Here is a 15757-nt window from a genome sequence, read left to right on the forward strand (position 1 = left end):
GTGCTGCTCCCGAGGCTGAGGGTGAGCTCTGATAAGGGCTCAGGAGGGGTGTCAGGGCAGGCTTCCCCGATTTTAGAGCATGGCTTCCATGGATAGAGCCGGGGGGAGGAGAGAATGTTCTAGAAAGCAGTGGGATGAAGAGGTAAGGGGAGTGGAGGCAGCCTGATGTATTCAGGGAAGGAGCCCAAGCGCAGGCAAGTGGCACTGCAAGGCTCTCTGAAGAGTGAGTCACCAAAGAGCTCTTGCCCTCTCCCTCCCAGCAAGAAAAGCCTCTTGCCCAGACCCGGCCCTCCCGACACCCTGCTCCCCTTGTCTGAGGTTGGTTGCTGGCCTGTGTTTCCTGTCGTCGGGGCCTCCCTGGCTGCTATTCTGGGCCAGAAAGTCAGTGTATTAGGGTTATAATCTGCTTTCCTACACACCAGCGAGCCCAGGGGCTGGACAAATGAGGGCGCTTTCATAGAAAAATACATTCAAGGAGCGATAAAGAAGCAGGTGCCCCACGAGGGCAGTGGTTTCTGCATGGTGCCCATCCCTGGCCATAGGAGGACGGAGACGGCTTTGCCCATCCCTCCCGCCCCCCCACCCCCAGCTCCCAGCTCTCAGGCCTCTGGTCTGAAGTTCCTGGCAGCAGCTGGGGTTGTGGCAGCCAGGCCGGCTGGCTGGTGCCTGAGACGTAGCAGGCATGCCTCCTCACTGAACCTTGGTCTCCCCCAATCCTGTCTTCCTTGGAGAAGGGTGCCCACCTGCAGAGGTTCACATGCCTGGTTGAACTTGGGCCAAACCCCACTGAGGACCCAGTGTTTGCAGTGCTGCTGCTTTAGGGTGCTCATGTCCACCTGGGAAGGTTGACTGCCTTCTCAGCCACCCTGGGAGTAAGGAGGATGCTGAGTGTTACACGGGAGGCACAGAGAGGGAAATCCACCTGGTCAGACACGCAGCAATGTGGACTGCACTGGCCCAAGCGCAGACATGTCTCTCACTCCGGGAGAAGAAAATGCACTGGCTGTGCATTTGTCCCTGGCTGTGAAGGGCATGCAGAGTGTGCCCAGCCTCGTGCCGCCCTGGGGAGTCCTCCCGTCACTCCCTACCTTTTCTCTCAGGATGGAGAAGTGATTGTCAGTTTGATCCACTGGGCAGGGCCTGAGTTGAAGTCTGTGTCTGTCTCCCTCATACCTCTGACATAAGGAACCAGGACATCCTTCATTTCCCTGTGTCTGGCCTTACACTATGGTGCTCGTCGGGTGACCCTTGGATCTGGAGCGCCCTTTAGAATGTCCATTTTCCAGATGGCAACACCGAGGTGATGGGAGATGAAAAGACTCAGTCTTGCACTCATGGCAGAGGTTGGACGAGTCCTCAGGAACTTGGGTCCATGAGAGGGAGAGCACTTGCCACTATCTTTTCAGCTATAATGAGGTTATAATTATTATTACTGTTCACCTGCGTTTTCCGCTGCAGGAAATTTCATGTGTTTTATCTCATTTGATCATAAAACAAGTCTGTGATCAAGGCTGGGCGGTTGATTATTATGTGTTTGTGTACCCAGGGTATATGTGTGTGTGTGTGTGTGTATCTCTGCACACATACATGCACACGTGTGCCAGTGTGTGCACACGGTGTGTACATCTCTGTGTAACTGTGAGTGCACATGCGGACAGCCCCGTATGAACGTGCGACAGTGTGTGTGTGTGTGTCCATGCTCACGCATGTGACTATGTGCATGGTCGTGGTCACTGCTGTGGGTTGTGTGGCTCTACGTGTGTGCCCATGCATGTGGGACCCAGGCAGCATGCTGAGATCAGGCAGAAGGTGAGCACGCCAGGGCCCGAAGTTGGCCAGCATCTCTGGGAGGAGGGGTTTCATCCCTTCCCTGGAGACGGATTTCGCCCGAGGAAGACGCTCTGATTCCTGCGACTCGCTCATTCAGGAGAGTTCAAAGCAGCCCAGTGGCAGGAGGGAGTCTGGGTTGCAGAGTTCAGAGCCATTCGTTCATTCTGCTCTGATAATTAATTTATTCTCAAGCCAGGCCTTTCACTCCAAGTGCTTCATCTTTGCTGTGCTATGGCCTCCTCCTCAGAATAACACTTCATAGTATAAAATGCATAGGATTGGGGGGGATAAATCAGGAGCTTGGGATTAACATAAACATAGTACTATATATAAGACAGATAAACAATCAGGGCCTACTGTATAGCATAGGGAACTACACTCAGTATTTTGCAATAACTTATAAGGGAAAGGAATCTGAAAAAGAATATGCATATAAATATGAAAAGGGAAAATGTTAGTTCTCAGTCATGTCTGATTCTTTGCGACCGCATAGATTGTAGCCTGCCAGACTCCCCCCGTCCATGGAATTTTCCAGGCGAGAATGCTGGAGTGGGTAGCCATTCCCTTCTCCAGGGGATCTTCCCAACCCAGGGATTGAACCCGAGTCTCTTATGTCCCCTGCATTAGCAGATGGGTTTTTTACCATTAGTACCACCTGGGAAGCCTGCCTGTGTGTGTATATATATCACTTCAGTTCAGTCGCTCAGTGTCCGACTGTTTGCGACCCCATGAATCGCAGCACGCCAGGCCTCCCTGTCCATCACCATCTCCTGGAGTTCACTCAGACTCAATGAGTTCACTCATCCATCGAGTCAGTGATGCCATCCAGCCATCTCATCCTCTGTCGTCCCCTTTTCTTCCTGCCCCCAATCCCTCTCAGCATCAGAGTCTTTTCCAGTGAGTCAACTCTTCGCATGAGGTGGCCAAAGTACTGGAGTTTCAGCTTTAGCATCATTCCTTCCAAAGAAATCCCAGGGCTGATCTCCTTTAGAATGGACTGGTTGGATCTCCTTGCAGTCCAAGGGACTCTCAAGAGTCTTCTCCAACACCACAGTTCAAAAGCATCAATTCTTCGGCACTCAGTTTTCTTCACAGTCCAACTCTCATACTCATACATGACCACAGGAAAAACCATAGCCTTGACTAGACGGACCTTAGTTGGCAAAGTAATGTTTCTGCTTTTGAATATGCTATCTAGGTTGGTCATAACTTTCCTTCCAAGGAGTAAGCGTCTTCTAATTTTATGGCTGCAATCACTGTCTATGTATTTATAAAAACCGAGTCACTTTGCTGTACACCTGAAACTCACACAGTATTGTAAATCAGCTGTGTGCTGTGCTCAGTCGTGTCCGACTCTTTGCGACCCCATAGGTGGGACTGTAGCCCACTAGGCTCTGTCCATGGGGATTCTCCAGTCAAGAATACTGGAGTGGGTTGCCATGCCCTCCTCCAGGGGATGTTTACAACTCAAGGATCGAACCCAGGTTTCCACATTGCAGGTGGCTTCTTTACTGAGCCACCAGGGAAGCCCACATCACCTATACTTCAACTAAAAAAAAAAAGTTTTTAGGGTTATGAAGGAGACTGATTGCACTGACTGCCGTGATCACAGGTTAACAGGTGTGCTTCTTTGCTGGCACGGCTGGCAAGGTTGGTGGGGAGGTGTCTAGTGCCGACCCTGAACTTGAGCCAGCGCTGTGGTAAGCATAGGTGATGCCCGTGGTGTGAGCACATCTGTGGCTTGTGCTGGTGGCAGGCTCACAGGCACTGGGACTTTTACCCACTTTCCTGCCTGAGGGAAACACCGGATTCTGTTTCAAATTACTGAAGAATAGCGCTTCGTTCCCATCCAGGTTCTGCAGCCTTGCTTTAACTGGAACTTATCAATTATTTGGAAGCTGGAAGAGATCTTATGAGCACCCTGTGTAGTTTTTCCTAAACCTGCCTGTGTATCAGAAACACCTGTGGAACTTTTGTAAAAGTTCAAGTATTTTGCACCCCCCGGCCTCTGCCTGGACCTGTGGCATCAGAATGAATGATGGCAGGAGAAGCCCCAGGGGTGTTTTCAGAGGCTTCAGGTACTGCCAGTGTCCCTGGGGGGGTGGGGGCTGCCGAGAGCCTGGGGGGCAGGTAACCTGTGTGCAGCTCCAAACAGAAAGGGGACTCCTCGTGGCTCTGGGTCTAGCCCCTCACCCCCTTCCCCAGCAGAAGTTTTCAGGAGTTTGGCTTCCTGGGTAAAGTTGGGGTGTTGACTCTCTCTAACCTGGTGGGGGCTGTGCTGTCAGCCTCTCCTGATCCGGATCCTGTTGTGGAGTTGGTGGGCTGTCCCCCAGCACAGACCACAGGCCGCCAGCAGGGGCCTGGGGACCCGCGGCCCCTCCCTGCTGTCCCCAGCTGGCCTCCTGGAGCCCAGGTGAGGCTGTTGACAGGCAGAGTCTGCTCCAGAGGAGCTTCAGGGAGTGAAAGTGGCTGCCTGGGACCCTGGGCGCCTGGTGTTTACCCAGAAATTGTGCTAATCCCGGTAATTCCTGTGATTTACGCGGCCTCTCGGCTCTGTCTGCTGCCTTCCTCTCCTGGAGGAGAGGGAGGGAGAGGGCCATGGCTGGTCTGCAGAAGATGAGGCTTGTGACACAGAGGTCCCTGCAGGCCCCACCGCTGTCCGGGTGGGGTCAGTTCCCCACCAGAGCTTGCAGAACCCTAGGCACTCCCAGCCCCACTGCCCTCTGGAGTATGGCAATCTGAATAAGCCCTCTCCCACCCACTGTGTCCACCTGGTCCTGGGGTGGGCTCGCCCTGAGGCTTCGGGCAGCGTTCCAGCCAGAGAAGCTGACCGTGGACCTGGGCCCTCTCCCTCTGTGGACAGTGGGCTGCTCCCCTCTTCCTCTGAAATGATCTGGATGCTGCCATCTGCACTGACCATATAATAAGGTGGGGATGTTGGCGTGAGGCAGCTGCAGCTGCTGTACCCCAAGAAAACCCCCAGGCTCTCCCTCTTCTTTCCAGTCTCCTCATGTCTCTCGACAGATGTGGTCATGGTCCCTTTTTGACTGAGCCTCTTTATTTGCCGTGGCAGCCCAGACTCTACAGTCACGGCTTCTGAGTTGCCAGCCTCAGTTTCCTCGTCTGCCTTTGGGGCTGCCTTCCAGAAGCCTGGGCTTGGTCACGTGGACTGGCCCTGTGGGCTCCTTGAGTCCTGTCCTGGTTTCTGGTCCCTTAAGCCCGCTTCCCTCCAGACGCTGGCCTGGTTCCCTGGGTCCACTTTGTCCCATCAGCAAGGGGTTGGAACACGTGCTCAGCTAGACCTGGGGGCCCAGGGGTGCAGAAGCCCTGCTCTGGCTTGGAGGAGGTCATGGTTCAGTAGGGTGGATGCATAGCAGGTTGTGGCCAGGCTCTGTGAGAGGGGTCAGACCCACGGGAAGGAGCCTAACCAGCTCCCAGCCTACGGCAATGTGAGGCACGAAACTGATTGTCTACAAAGAGATATGGAATAAAGAGTTAGGGATGCATGTACAACTACCAACTCCTTCCCTCCATCAGCCTCAGTGGACCGTACTCCCTGCAGGGCCGTGTTGGCAGGCAGCCCTGGACAGAGCCTCAGCTTTTGCCTGTCCCTTGGCCGGTTGTCCCTGTTCACCAATCTTGCTACCTTAGATACAGCCCTAGGACAGGGGCCATGTTGAAGCCTCATGGTCTTCTGGCATAGGGCTCCTCACACTCAACAGGTCCCTTAATGCTTCTAGGGAATTCTGGGGCAAATCTCTTTGTACCGCAAGGTCCTCACTTGAGGAACAGTTTACCATGATGCTCCGGAATGCAGCTTTGTGCCAGGCAGCCTAGGTTAAAGGCCTGGTGCAGCCACTTTAAGCTGTGTGTCTTTGGGCTAGTTACTCAGCCTCTCTGAACACTGGTTTCTTCCTACATAAATTGTTGCGAGGATTAAATGAACTCACTCTTGCAAAGAGCTTGGCACCTGGTAAATGCTTGTTCAAGGTGTGTTGTTCCAGCTATTATTTTGTCTTTACATCTAAATTCAAGATGTGTTTAAGCTCACCTGAGCTTCTTGGGATGAAAAACCAGATTGTTCACAAAATCACTTGTATTTCCAAGAGCTGTGATTTCCTGCATCTGAGATGCACTTTCTTTGCCAGACATTCTTGAGAGGGAGTCCCTGGTGGCTCAGTTGATAAACAATTTGCCTGCAATGCAGGAGATCTGGATTTGATCCCTAGGTCGGAAAGATCCCCTGGAGAAGGGCATGGCAACCCACTCCTGTATTCTTGCCTGGAGAATTCCATGGACAGAGGAGCCTGGCAGGCTACAGTCCGTGGAGTCATAAAGAGTTGGACGTGACTGAGTGACTAACACTTTCATTCCTGAGTGGTTGCTCTGTGCCAGCCTGAGTGGGGAGCAGCTCTGGACGTGGTGGTGATGATGAACACAGTACAAGGGTAAAGGGGGTGCTTCAGGGATCTGGAAACAGAGGAGACCATGATAGTGAAGGAATTGGGGGGCTTCCCAGAGGAGGTGACATTTGAGTGGCATCTTGAAGGAAGAATAGCAGTCTGTCTTACAGAAAGGGTGATGTGTTTCTGGTGGGCATGCCAGGGTCAAGGTAAAGAGCAGGGTGGGATGAGGATGCTGCAGGTAGACCCAGGAAGACTATACTTGAAGGCCAGGGGCCTCAGCAAGGCTTTGGCCAGGAGAGGGATGTGATCAGATTTGGTTTGGAGAAGGTGCCTGTTTTTAGGATAGAAGGTGCCCTAGAGGGGTACCCAATGTGGGACGGAGCTGCTTGCGACCCAGAAGGGAAGGACGTGGGGCAGAGAGGCCCCACTGGTGAGGTGCTTTGGGGTGAAATGATGTCCACTGCAGCTGATCAGATGTGGGAGGAGGATGTTGGAGGATGGTGGCCCGAAGTCCCGGCCAGAAGGCTGGGAGGGGTGGTTCCTGGGGCCAGGCTAAGGGGGCAGAGAAGGTGGAGCAGGCACGGCCCAGGGGGTGTTGTTGGTGCTGCTCAGACAGCCAGCATCTTAGAGCACAGATTATACAAATAGGCTTAAAGGATCAGCCAGTGATCCCGAAATCTCAAGGCCAGAGGAAACCCTGTAACTCACCAGAACCCTCAGGGAGAGCTGTCTGTCTCTCATCTATCCAGGGTTTTCTGGATGTTTTCAAGACTGAAACCAGACAGGCTGGCCTGTGAGATAAATTCAGGCAGTTCAGAGCTGGGGCTGTCTGCCCAGCAGGTCAGCCGAGCTGCGACCGCCTCCTTGCCTCACGTCCAGCATTCTTTTGCACTCCCACTTTCTACTTAGAAAAACATGAGAATATCGTGCAGACTTTTAAAAAGTGACATTCTAGGGCCGGTGGATGTAAGATTTGAGGCTCCCAGGGAGGGAGCTGACCACTGCCTTTGGGTTTCTGCCACCTGAAACCTACAAGCCCTGCCCAGAACCTTCTCTTCCCACCTGGGTGGAGACCCACTGCCTTCTTTCTGAAACAGTGGCCATGGGCCTCCTTGGCTGTCTCAAGTGGCTGCCCATTTTTTCTTCCTGACTCGGTGCCTGCACCACCATCTCTCCCTGAGCGTACCTGGGCCCTGGTCATTACCGCGCAGCTCCGGGGCCTCATGGGATCTCTGATGGTGCTGACTGCTGTCAGCTGTTTCTTTCTTGGTTGGATTCCAGGCCTCAACACACCCCTAGAGATTTTACTTTCTCTTCCTTCGCCCTCGTCCACTCCTGCTCCACTCTCCTTGCCTAGTTTGTCTTTTCCCTCCTGGTAATGTTGGAATGCCCTGCATCCCGTTCTGGAACTTTCTCTGCCCTCTCTCTTGGACATCTTGCTCTGGGCCTGCCATATTACCACCTGTAGCCTCCATCTCTCCCTGGGCTCTGCCTTGTTTCTAACAGTCTCTATTCTTTTTTTTTTTTTTTTAATTGAAGTACAGTTGATTCACAGTGTTGCGTTAGTTTCGGGTGTACAGTGAGGTGGCTCAGTTTTGCTTGTACATATGCTCTTTTCATTTTCTTTTCTGTTACGGTTTATCACAGGATATTGAGTATAGTTCCTTGTGCTATATACAGCAGGACTTTCTTTCAGGCTTTGCATGTCTTAATAGGCGTCTCAGACTTAACATGGCCCAAACGGAGCACCTGCCCTGAACCTACTTCTCACCCCGTGCTACATCCAGCAAGTGGCTCCATTGTGCAGTCACCCCAGTGCTCAGCCAAAAACAGGAGCCATCTTTGACCTACCCCTGTTCTTTTAAGAAAACTGGCTTTCAAATGTCTGCTCTGTAATAATTGATGCAAACACTGAATTAGCAGTATCTGTGTATGGGGAAGCATCACTTACTAAAACGCCTGCTTGTGGCCCACTAGCCTGATGGAGATGGCATGTTCCCTGAGCCCTGTGTTTCCTGGGTTCCTCTCTTAACCCATGACAACAACTCTTTCTCTCACACCCACGTGAGGACTGTGGGCTCTGTCTTCAGAGCCACTGTCCCTTTAATCCAAACCACCATGTATCTGCCTGGGTCATTGTAGTCAGACCCCTTCCTCCCAGATCTGCTCTCTACACCTGTAGGGTGACTCCTTTATACCGTTGAGTCCCATCACATCCCCCTTCTGCTCGAAATACTCCAAGGGCCTGCACTCAGCTTCTTGCTGCCCCTTGAACAAGCCAGCCTCCTCCCACCCAGGCAGGCAGCTCCTGCCCCTGCCCTGTGATTGCCACAGTCTCCCTCAGACCCTCAAGTGGCATCCCGTCCCTTCCTTAGTGAGGCGGGATGGTGGCCTTCCTGCCCTTGCCATGCTGCTCTAGCCTGCCCCTCTGCTTCCCTTCACACGCAACCTGTCACTAAGGGGAATGAAATACACATTTCTCTGTCCCCTACCTTTGTTATCATGTCTCCCAAGTAGGGTGCCAACTCTGTGCATTGTGTTCTCAACACCAGGCATGACACTTGATGCATAGTAGTGCCTTGATATTGACTAGACGCATGAGAGTGACTAAATGATGGAAACTGTTGAATGAATGAATGAGCAAGTGGATGAAAGAGTGAATGGACATAGACGTGAGTAAGTGAAAGGTGGACCTGGGGAGCAGCCAAGGAATGGGAGAACGAGGGCTTTTTTTGAGGACCTCCCTGTCGTGGTCCTTGCGTTGATTTTTCTTGTCCTGTGAGTCTGAGATGAGGGGCATTGCCTTCTGACTTCCTTTCTCAAGGTAGTTCTTGCTACTTGCCATATGCGGGACTAGGAACTTAGTTGCTTAGATTTGAAAAATCTTCGGTAACAGTGAAAATGCTTGGCTGCTGTCTGTGAGGTCGTTTGAAAGACCAGATGAATCTCAGAATGAAGAAGCCTCAAAATTAATTAAACCCTCCTTGGCAATGATCAGAGGAGGAAGCTGTTTGCTTTCGGAGCGCAGGGCGGCAGCCGGGAACCTGGGTTGGTGCTTCCTAGCTGGGTCTGAGGAACACATTGGTGATTGCCTTTGTCTCCCACTCCAGGGCTGCCACCCAGGACTATGTGCGGCTAGGATGGAGGCATCCGCCTCAGCCACGGCCACGGACAAGAAAGAAGTCAAAGGTGGGATCCTGGAGGGCCTCGCTTTCCCTGACTCTGGCAGGAAAGCCTCGGCCCTTGCGGTGGCCACAGCGGCGGCGGCAGCCGCGGTAGCTGCCCAAGGAGGTACTTGCTGTTCAACGCACTTGGCAGGGGAGGGGGGTGTTTTTCATGAGTCCATCTGAGATTCAATGAGATGGGTGGTCGATGTCACTGGGCAGACATCCTGGGTTCATGGGGGGAGCCAGAGGGTGCTCCAGGTTCTGGGGACCCCAGGCACTGGGATGGAGGCCTATAGGTGGATCTTGGAGGTCCAGCCCCCCCACATTGGGAAGGGGGGTTTGGATATCTCGGGCTCCATCGGGAAAATGGGAGTGTGAAGGAATGGGAGGTGTGGGGCTGAGGGGCGGCCTGGGTGTGTGTTCCCTTGGCACACATGTGCCAGAGAGGCGGCTTCTTGCCTCTGGCCTGCCAAGGACTATTTTGGAAAGTAATTGTCTCCTGATCCCTTCTGGCTGTAATTAGAGGGTCAGGTACGGAATTTAGCATCCTTAGGTGAATTTCTGGCCAACTTAATTATAACAGAAGGACTCCCCGAGCCACAGCCTCTCATTTTACTGCCCCAAAGAGAAATACACTCTGGTTTCCACTGGTCCGTGCCAGCATCCCGTTGGGAAAGTTTGGCGGGAAGGCGAGACCTCCCCTTGTGTCTGCGCAGTCCATCTGGAGGCCACAACACTATTTCTGTCTCTGGGGAATGGAGAGACTTAGATTTCTTTTCTTCCCCTTTTTATTCAAGCGCATTTAGTCATGCCCTGTTGCTTTTGCCACTCAAGCGCAGCTCAGAGGCAGCAGTGGGGGTGGGGGGGATTTTGCCCTCTCTGGAGTGGGGTGTGAGTGCTAGCCGCACCACCCACACGTTGATGTACACAGATCCCAGGGGGCTTTGTTCCAGTGCAGACCCCCAGTCGGTGAGTCAGAGTGAGGCTGGGTTCCTGTAATTCTAACCCGTGCTCAGATGATGCTGGGACTGCTGGGCCGTGCTGGGTGCGGCTTAGAGCTGGAGCTAGAAAGAGAGAGTGGGTAGGATTCACTGTTTCCAAGAGTGAACTGGTCGTTGTTACCACCTTGTTTTTATTTTCCCCGTAATTCTGAGTTGGAGGTCAACTGTCAGGATGTGTGGCCCCAGTCAGTGGAAGGAGGTCCCAGGCCAACCTTCCTGCTCCGGGAGGTGGGTACTTGGCCTCCTGCCCTGTGTGATGTCCCTTGACTCCAGTCCCCTCTAGGAACCGGGCTCTCCAGGCCCTTCCCCTGTGAGGAGGGGCCAGCAGGGTGGAGGAAGGCGCCAAAGGCCAGGGTGGACCCCGTGCACGTGTTGTCAGGGAGCCAGGGCATGAGTGGAAGGAGAGGAGGCGTGGCAAGGGTGGGGGCCTGCGGTGGTCCAGCACTGGCTTGTCCTGGGCCTGGCTGGGTCTACATTTGTTCTGTTCCTCCCCCTGGCCTGTGGTGACGTCTCAGGCTGTCCCTCTGCCTGATGCAGAGATGCGTGGGCCCCTGAGGCTTGTGTCTCCTGGGTGCGTCTCTGTCCCACCCTCCAGGCCCTCAGCTGTCCCCACCTTGGCCTGTGTCTGCCTTTCTGAATCCATGAGTGGACTGTGAACTGCCATGCGGCACACTTCACTGTCATGTCCCAGTAGCTGAGAACAAACCGAGGTGGTAATTAGGGAGTAATTACGGAATAACTGGGAAAGCCCTTGAACATCAGACCTGGTTGTCACCGATGGGGCAATAACCACAGATGCTTGAGGGGGTCTTGGTCTCTTGGGGGCGGGGGCGGGCAGTGGGCCTAGAGCTTGGGGTTCAGTGGCTCCCCAGAGGCGCCTGACCTTGCTCTGCCCCATGCCCTCACCCAGGATGTGGTCCTGCCCACCCTGCAGGCCTCCATCCATCCCCTCATTGCTGGACCCCAGGGGAGTGCTTGGATGATGAGGTTCCTGCGCTGAGTGGACATGCCTCTCCATCCAGTGCCCAGGGCAGGGGGCTCATTGTCACTGGAGCAAGTCAGGTGTGTCTCCTGCTCCCTGAGCCACTCTCTGAACACCCCATTTGAGAAGAGCCATGTCCTGGGTCCCGGTGTGACAGGCCATTCGCTTCTCTGGGCCTCGTTCTCCTAAACTGTGTTGTGAGAATATTTGGCAAATGTTATTCCAAGTCTGTACAATCTCGTGACATCAGACCGTCCTTAAATCTTACCCATGGTGACAGAGATGCTGTGAGCAAGAATCCTCTTTCACTCAGGAAACCGAAGTCCTAGAAGGTTCCAAAGAACCTCTGCTGTGGGCCCACAGGGGCTTAGGCCTGTGGACAGGTGAGATGGATGCACAGAAAGGGGTGCCAAGCAGCACAAGGGGTTTGTGCTGGTCTGCCACACGGAGGCCCTCTCAGGATGGGAATGTTTGTGTTCTGCTCTGGAGCTCCGTGCCTGAGGGTGTCCTGGGGCCCTGGGTGGTGTCAGGGAAGGTGGCACTGGTGAGGAGCTGGCCCAAGAGAGGGGGGCTCAGTATCTGGCTTTGGGGCTGGTGTGAACATAGGTGGGCAGGGCAGAGGGTCTGCATGAAGACCTGGGAGAGGGGCAGTGCTGGGCTGGGGCAGGGGGTGCGGGAGAGCTGAGAGCTGCCTGTCGAGGGGTGTGTTCCTGAGTTGTTTTCTGGAAAAGATAGGGTAACCATCCTGGGATGCCTGCTTGCTGAGGCAGGGGTGGGACTGAGCTGATTCCCTGTGGTTGAGCAAGTGACTGCTGACTCAGACACCAGGCTCTTCTGACACTGTTTGTCCCTGAGATTGTCCCTGTGATCCATACTGTGCTTTCTTTGCAGCTTTCTCGGAAGAGAAACATAAGCTCAGTGTTTCGTGGCCTGTTATGCATCTGTCCAGAGTAGGGGGAGTCCTGTCTGAGGATGTTGGGGGCACTGTGGTGAGGAATGCAGAAGGGTCAGCCCCTGAGAACTGGCAGGGCTGTGATCACCCACTCCCTAGTTGCCCTTTGGCCTCAGGAGCTTCAGTCCCACCCCTGGAATTGTAGGACTTTGACTCTAAGAGCAATCATACCTTTGGGCAGACGGATTTCATTTCCATGTTATTTGTAACTATAAACACTTGGAGACACCCTAAGTGTTCAGTGATAGGGGACTGATTAATCAAACTGTAGAATGTCTATTGAGTGGAACATTATGTAGAGCCTGAAAATGTTGGTTATGATTATCACGATGGGAGATGTGCATATGTTTTGGGGCTTCCCAGGTGGTCTTAGTGGTAAAGAACCCTCCTGCCAATGCTAGAGACGTAAGAGAGGTGGGTTCAATCCTTAGGTCAGGATGGTCCCCTGGAGAAGGCCATGGTGACCTCCTCCAGTATTCTTGCCTGGGAAATCCCATGGACAGAGAATCCTGGCGGGCTACAACCCACTGGGTCTCAGAGTCGGACATGACCGAAGTGACTCAGCACACACGCATGCGTATGTTTTAATGCAAAGTGTGAAAAAGCAGGGTGCAAGTTATTCTCACCTCTGTCACAAGTTTATAGTACATAGAGGTTCCCTTAGAAGTAGTTGACCCAGGGCAATGTACATTGCATATGGGAAACTTATCTCTTTGGTTCTTAAGGACCTTCAGGTTTCTAGAACCCTCTGTTAGAATGTCAGTAAGGGGATTCCCCTGGTGGTCCAGAGTTAGGACTCAGTGTTGTCACTGTCAGGGCCCTGGGTTCAGCCCCTGGTGGGGGAACTGAGATCCTACATGCCTCGGCCAAAAATAGTCAGCAAGTCTGAGAGGCAGGGGTCCACTGGAAGCAGACTGTGCAGACTTGGGAGAACCAAGTGTGCAAGCTCTCCTTCCAGCTCTGCCGTCTGTGGCAGACTTTCAGTCCAGTTCAGTCGCTCAGTCATGTCTGACTCTGTGACCCCGTGAACCGCAACATGCCAGGCCTCCCTGTCCATCACTAACTCCCGGACCTCTCTTGCTTTTTCTGTGGCCTTAGGTTGGTCGTTTAACCTTGCAGGGGTGGAAGTATTTACACCACGGATATTGGCAAACACTATACAACAGGGCTGCCTCCAGCCCCTGTCCTCTCCCAGCACTTTACTGATAGTATCTGGAGACCGACTCAGCTTCCTTGGCCCCGTTAGGAATGAGAAGGAGAGTAAAGGTCCAGAGTGAGGAGGTCAGGGATGAGGGCAGTAGCAGTCCTCAGTGGCAATGCTTGGAAAGGACACACAGGACGTCTGGGGTGTTAGGGGTGTGGTGTTGGCACGTCTAGTTCATGGGAAGTCAGAGTGTCTCCTTTTGTAGGTGGGACCGAAATGAGGTGGAGAAGGGACCGGCCCAGGCCTTCTGCTGCCTCCCTAGAGAGTGGGGTCTGAGGCTCAGGGCCCTTGCCTCTCCCATACTGAGCATCTCCTTCTTGAATTTGCTTTGAGATCCTGACTTAGATTGTGGGTGATTTGGGCCTCAAAGCTCCGCCTGCTGACACTGTGTGTATGTGTCCAGCCTCTGCACCAGCTCTGTACAGTTCTTATCTGTCCCCTCCCTTGTGGGTTCAGTGGCCTAAGAGCGCCTGCTTCCTTCCAGCTCTTGGAGGTCTGGGCTGTGACTTATTTGCAGAGGGACCTTAAAAGTTACCTGGCTCGAGCAGCCTCTGTTGCTTGACCACCCTTTGGAGTTGTGAAGCCAGCTATGCTCAGGACTGGGTATTTCCACTGAGAGGTTCCGCCTCCTTGTGTGACAGGAACACCTCTGCATCCAGGGCTGTGCAAGGACAAGCAGCCCTGTGGTCAGACCAGACGGTAGAAGCCGCGGCTGGTGGGCACTTTCCCAGCCTCTTGAGCTGCTGTGCTAACACTTGGGAGGCCATCAAGCTTTAAAAACATATTTTTGCTCAGAGCTATTTTTCCCTTTAATTTTTTCACATGGCGTAATTTTAAAGGCAATTCAATTCAGATGTTTCTCATTTTTTTACACTGAAACTTCCCCGATGCTGTCGTATTTTCCTCTTCAACAGTGGATTTTCTTTCCAAAAATATTTCTGAACGTCTGTGTTTGCTTCAGCTGAGCACCAGGGACTCAGCCACCCCCACACCTCTGGGCTGGAAGGATGAGAAGGCTGGAGCCATAAACCTCAGCTGCATCTTGATCCAGGGAGCTTTCCTTGTCTCCAGAGTCAACACAGGCCATAGAAATTCTATGATGCGTCTGTGGTAGCCAACACCTCACTCTTACACGGAGCACCCACCATGTCCTAGGCCAGGGTGCTCCCAGGGTGGTCCTTCCATCAGAGTCAGCAGCATCAGCATCCTTGGGACTTGGGCCTCACCCCAGACCTCCTGAAGCAGAGCCTGTGAGCTATGACTCTGGTCACTCTTAGATGTTAGCCTCTCTATGCCTGGCAGCAGGAGGCAGGACGGGTCTTTGTACGTGTAGAGTGAGAATCATATGCAGAGGTGCCGTGCAGAAATTACAGGAGACATACAGTGTGCTCACGCCTGTGTGGCACAGGCCCCTTGTGAGTAGTAGCTATCTCTTTCCTTGTATACAGTGCAGAGCCATAGTTGAAGCAGCCAAGCAAGCCTCTGGAGCCAGTCTGTTTGCTTAAGGCTCAACTGTGCAGATCTTGGGCAGGTCTGTGCCTCAGTTTCCACATCCATAAAATGGGCACCAGAATGGCACCTGCTTCATAGCATTGTGCGAATTACCTATGTTAGCACACGTATGGTACCAGGCACACAGTTAACTCCAAGTTAAGTCTTTGCTTTATAAACTATAACCAGATTTCCTTTCCTAGGTCTGCAGGCTCTGCCTGACTTAGAAGGTCTCTTTCTGAGGTAACCCTTGCTAGTGGACCCCCCTGAACAGGTGGTAGGAATCCCAGATTTCTGGTGTCTTCCTGTTTGAGAAGGTGGAGGGAGCCCTGGGCTGGAAATTGTACCAGAGTTCTTGTCCTGCTGTGCTTTGCTACCACAGGGTGTCATGGATAGGTGACCTTAGTGGGTCCCTGGCCTCCTTAATTCAGCCTTGTGTGCTGGAGGGTGGGATCAGACCAAATGATGCCAAAGCTGGCCAAGCCTTAGAGTCTTGGGTGACTGTAATAAAGGTAGACTTTCAGGATGCTAAAACAGAATCTCCTGGTCCAGGGCTTGGGTGTGCATATGTTAACAGATTTCCCAGGTCACTGTCCAAGGCATGGATGAGCCCCCCGAAGTAGAGAATTGGTGGCAGCTGGACAGTTTTGGGTGGGGGGGAGCCTGGCATTGCTGTTAGCACGGCACTCCCTGTTGCCTGAGCTCCCACTGGCCACCCCTTCCT

General features: G+C 53.2%; 1 protein-coding gene across 1 annotated transcript in view; it reads left to right on the forward strand.

Annotated features, from left to right (window-relative positions):
* Window positions 1–15757, forward strand: part of GLI2 (GLI family zinc finger 2) — a 261304-nt gene that overhangs the window by 59298 nt on the left and 186249 nt on the right. Inside the window, exon 2 of the mRNA XM_069574446.1 lies at window positions 9347–9527. Coding sequence (XP_069430547.1) covers window positions 9377–9527 — 151 coding nt within the window. The 5' untranslated portion in view covers window positions 9347–9376. The remainder of the gene's footprint in view (window positions 1–9346; window positions 9528–15757) is intronic.

This window comes from Ovis canadensis, chromosome 2 (assembly GCF_042477335.2).
Source record: "Ovis canadensis isolate MfBH-ARS-UI-01 breed Bighorn chromosome 2, ARS-UI_OviCan_v2, whole genome shotgun sequence".
NCBI lineage: Eukaryota > Metazoa > Chordata > Mammalia > Artiodactyla > Bovidae > Ovis > Ovis canadensis.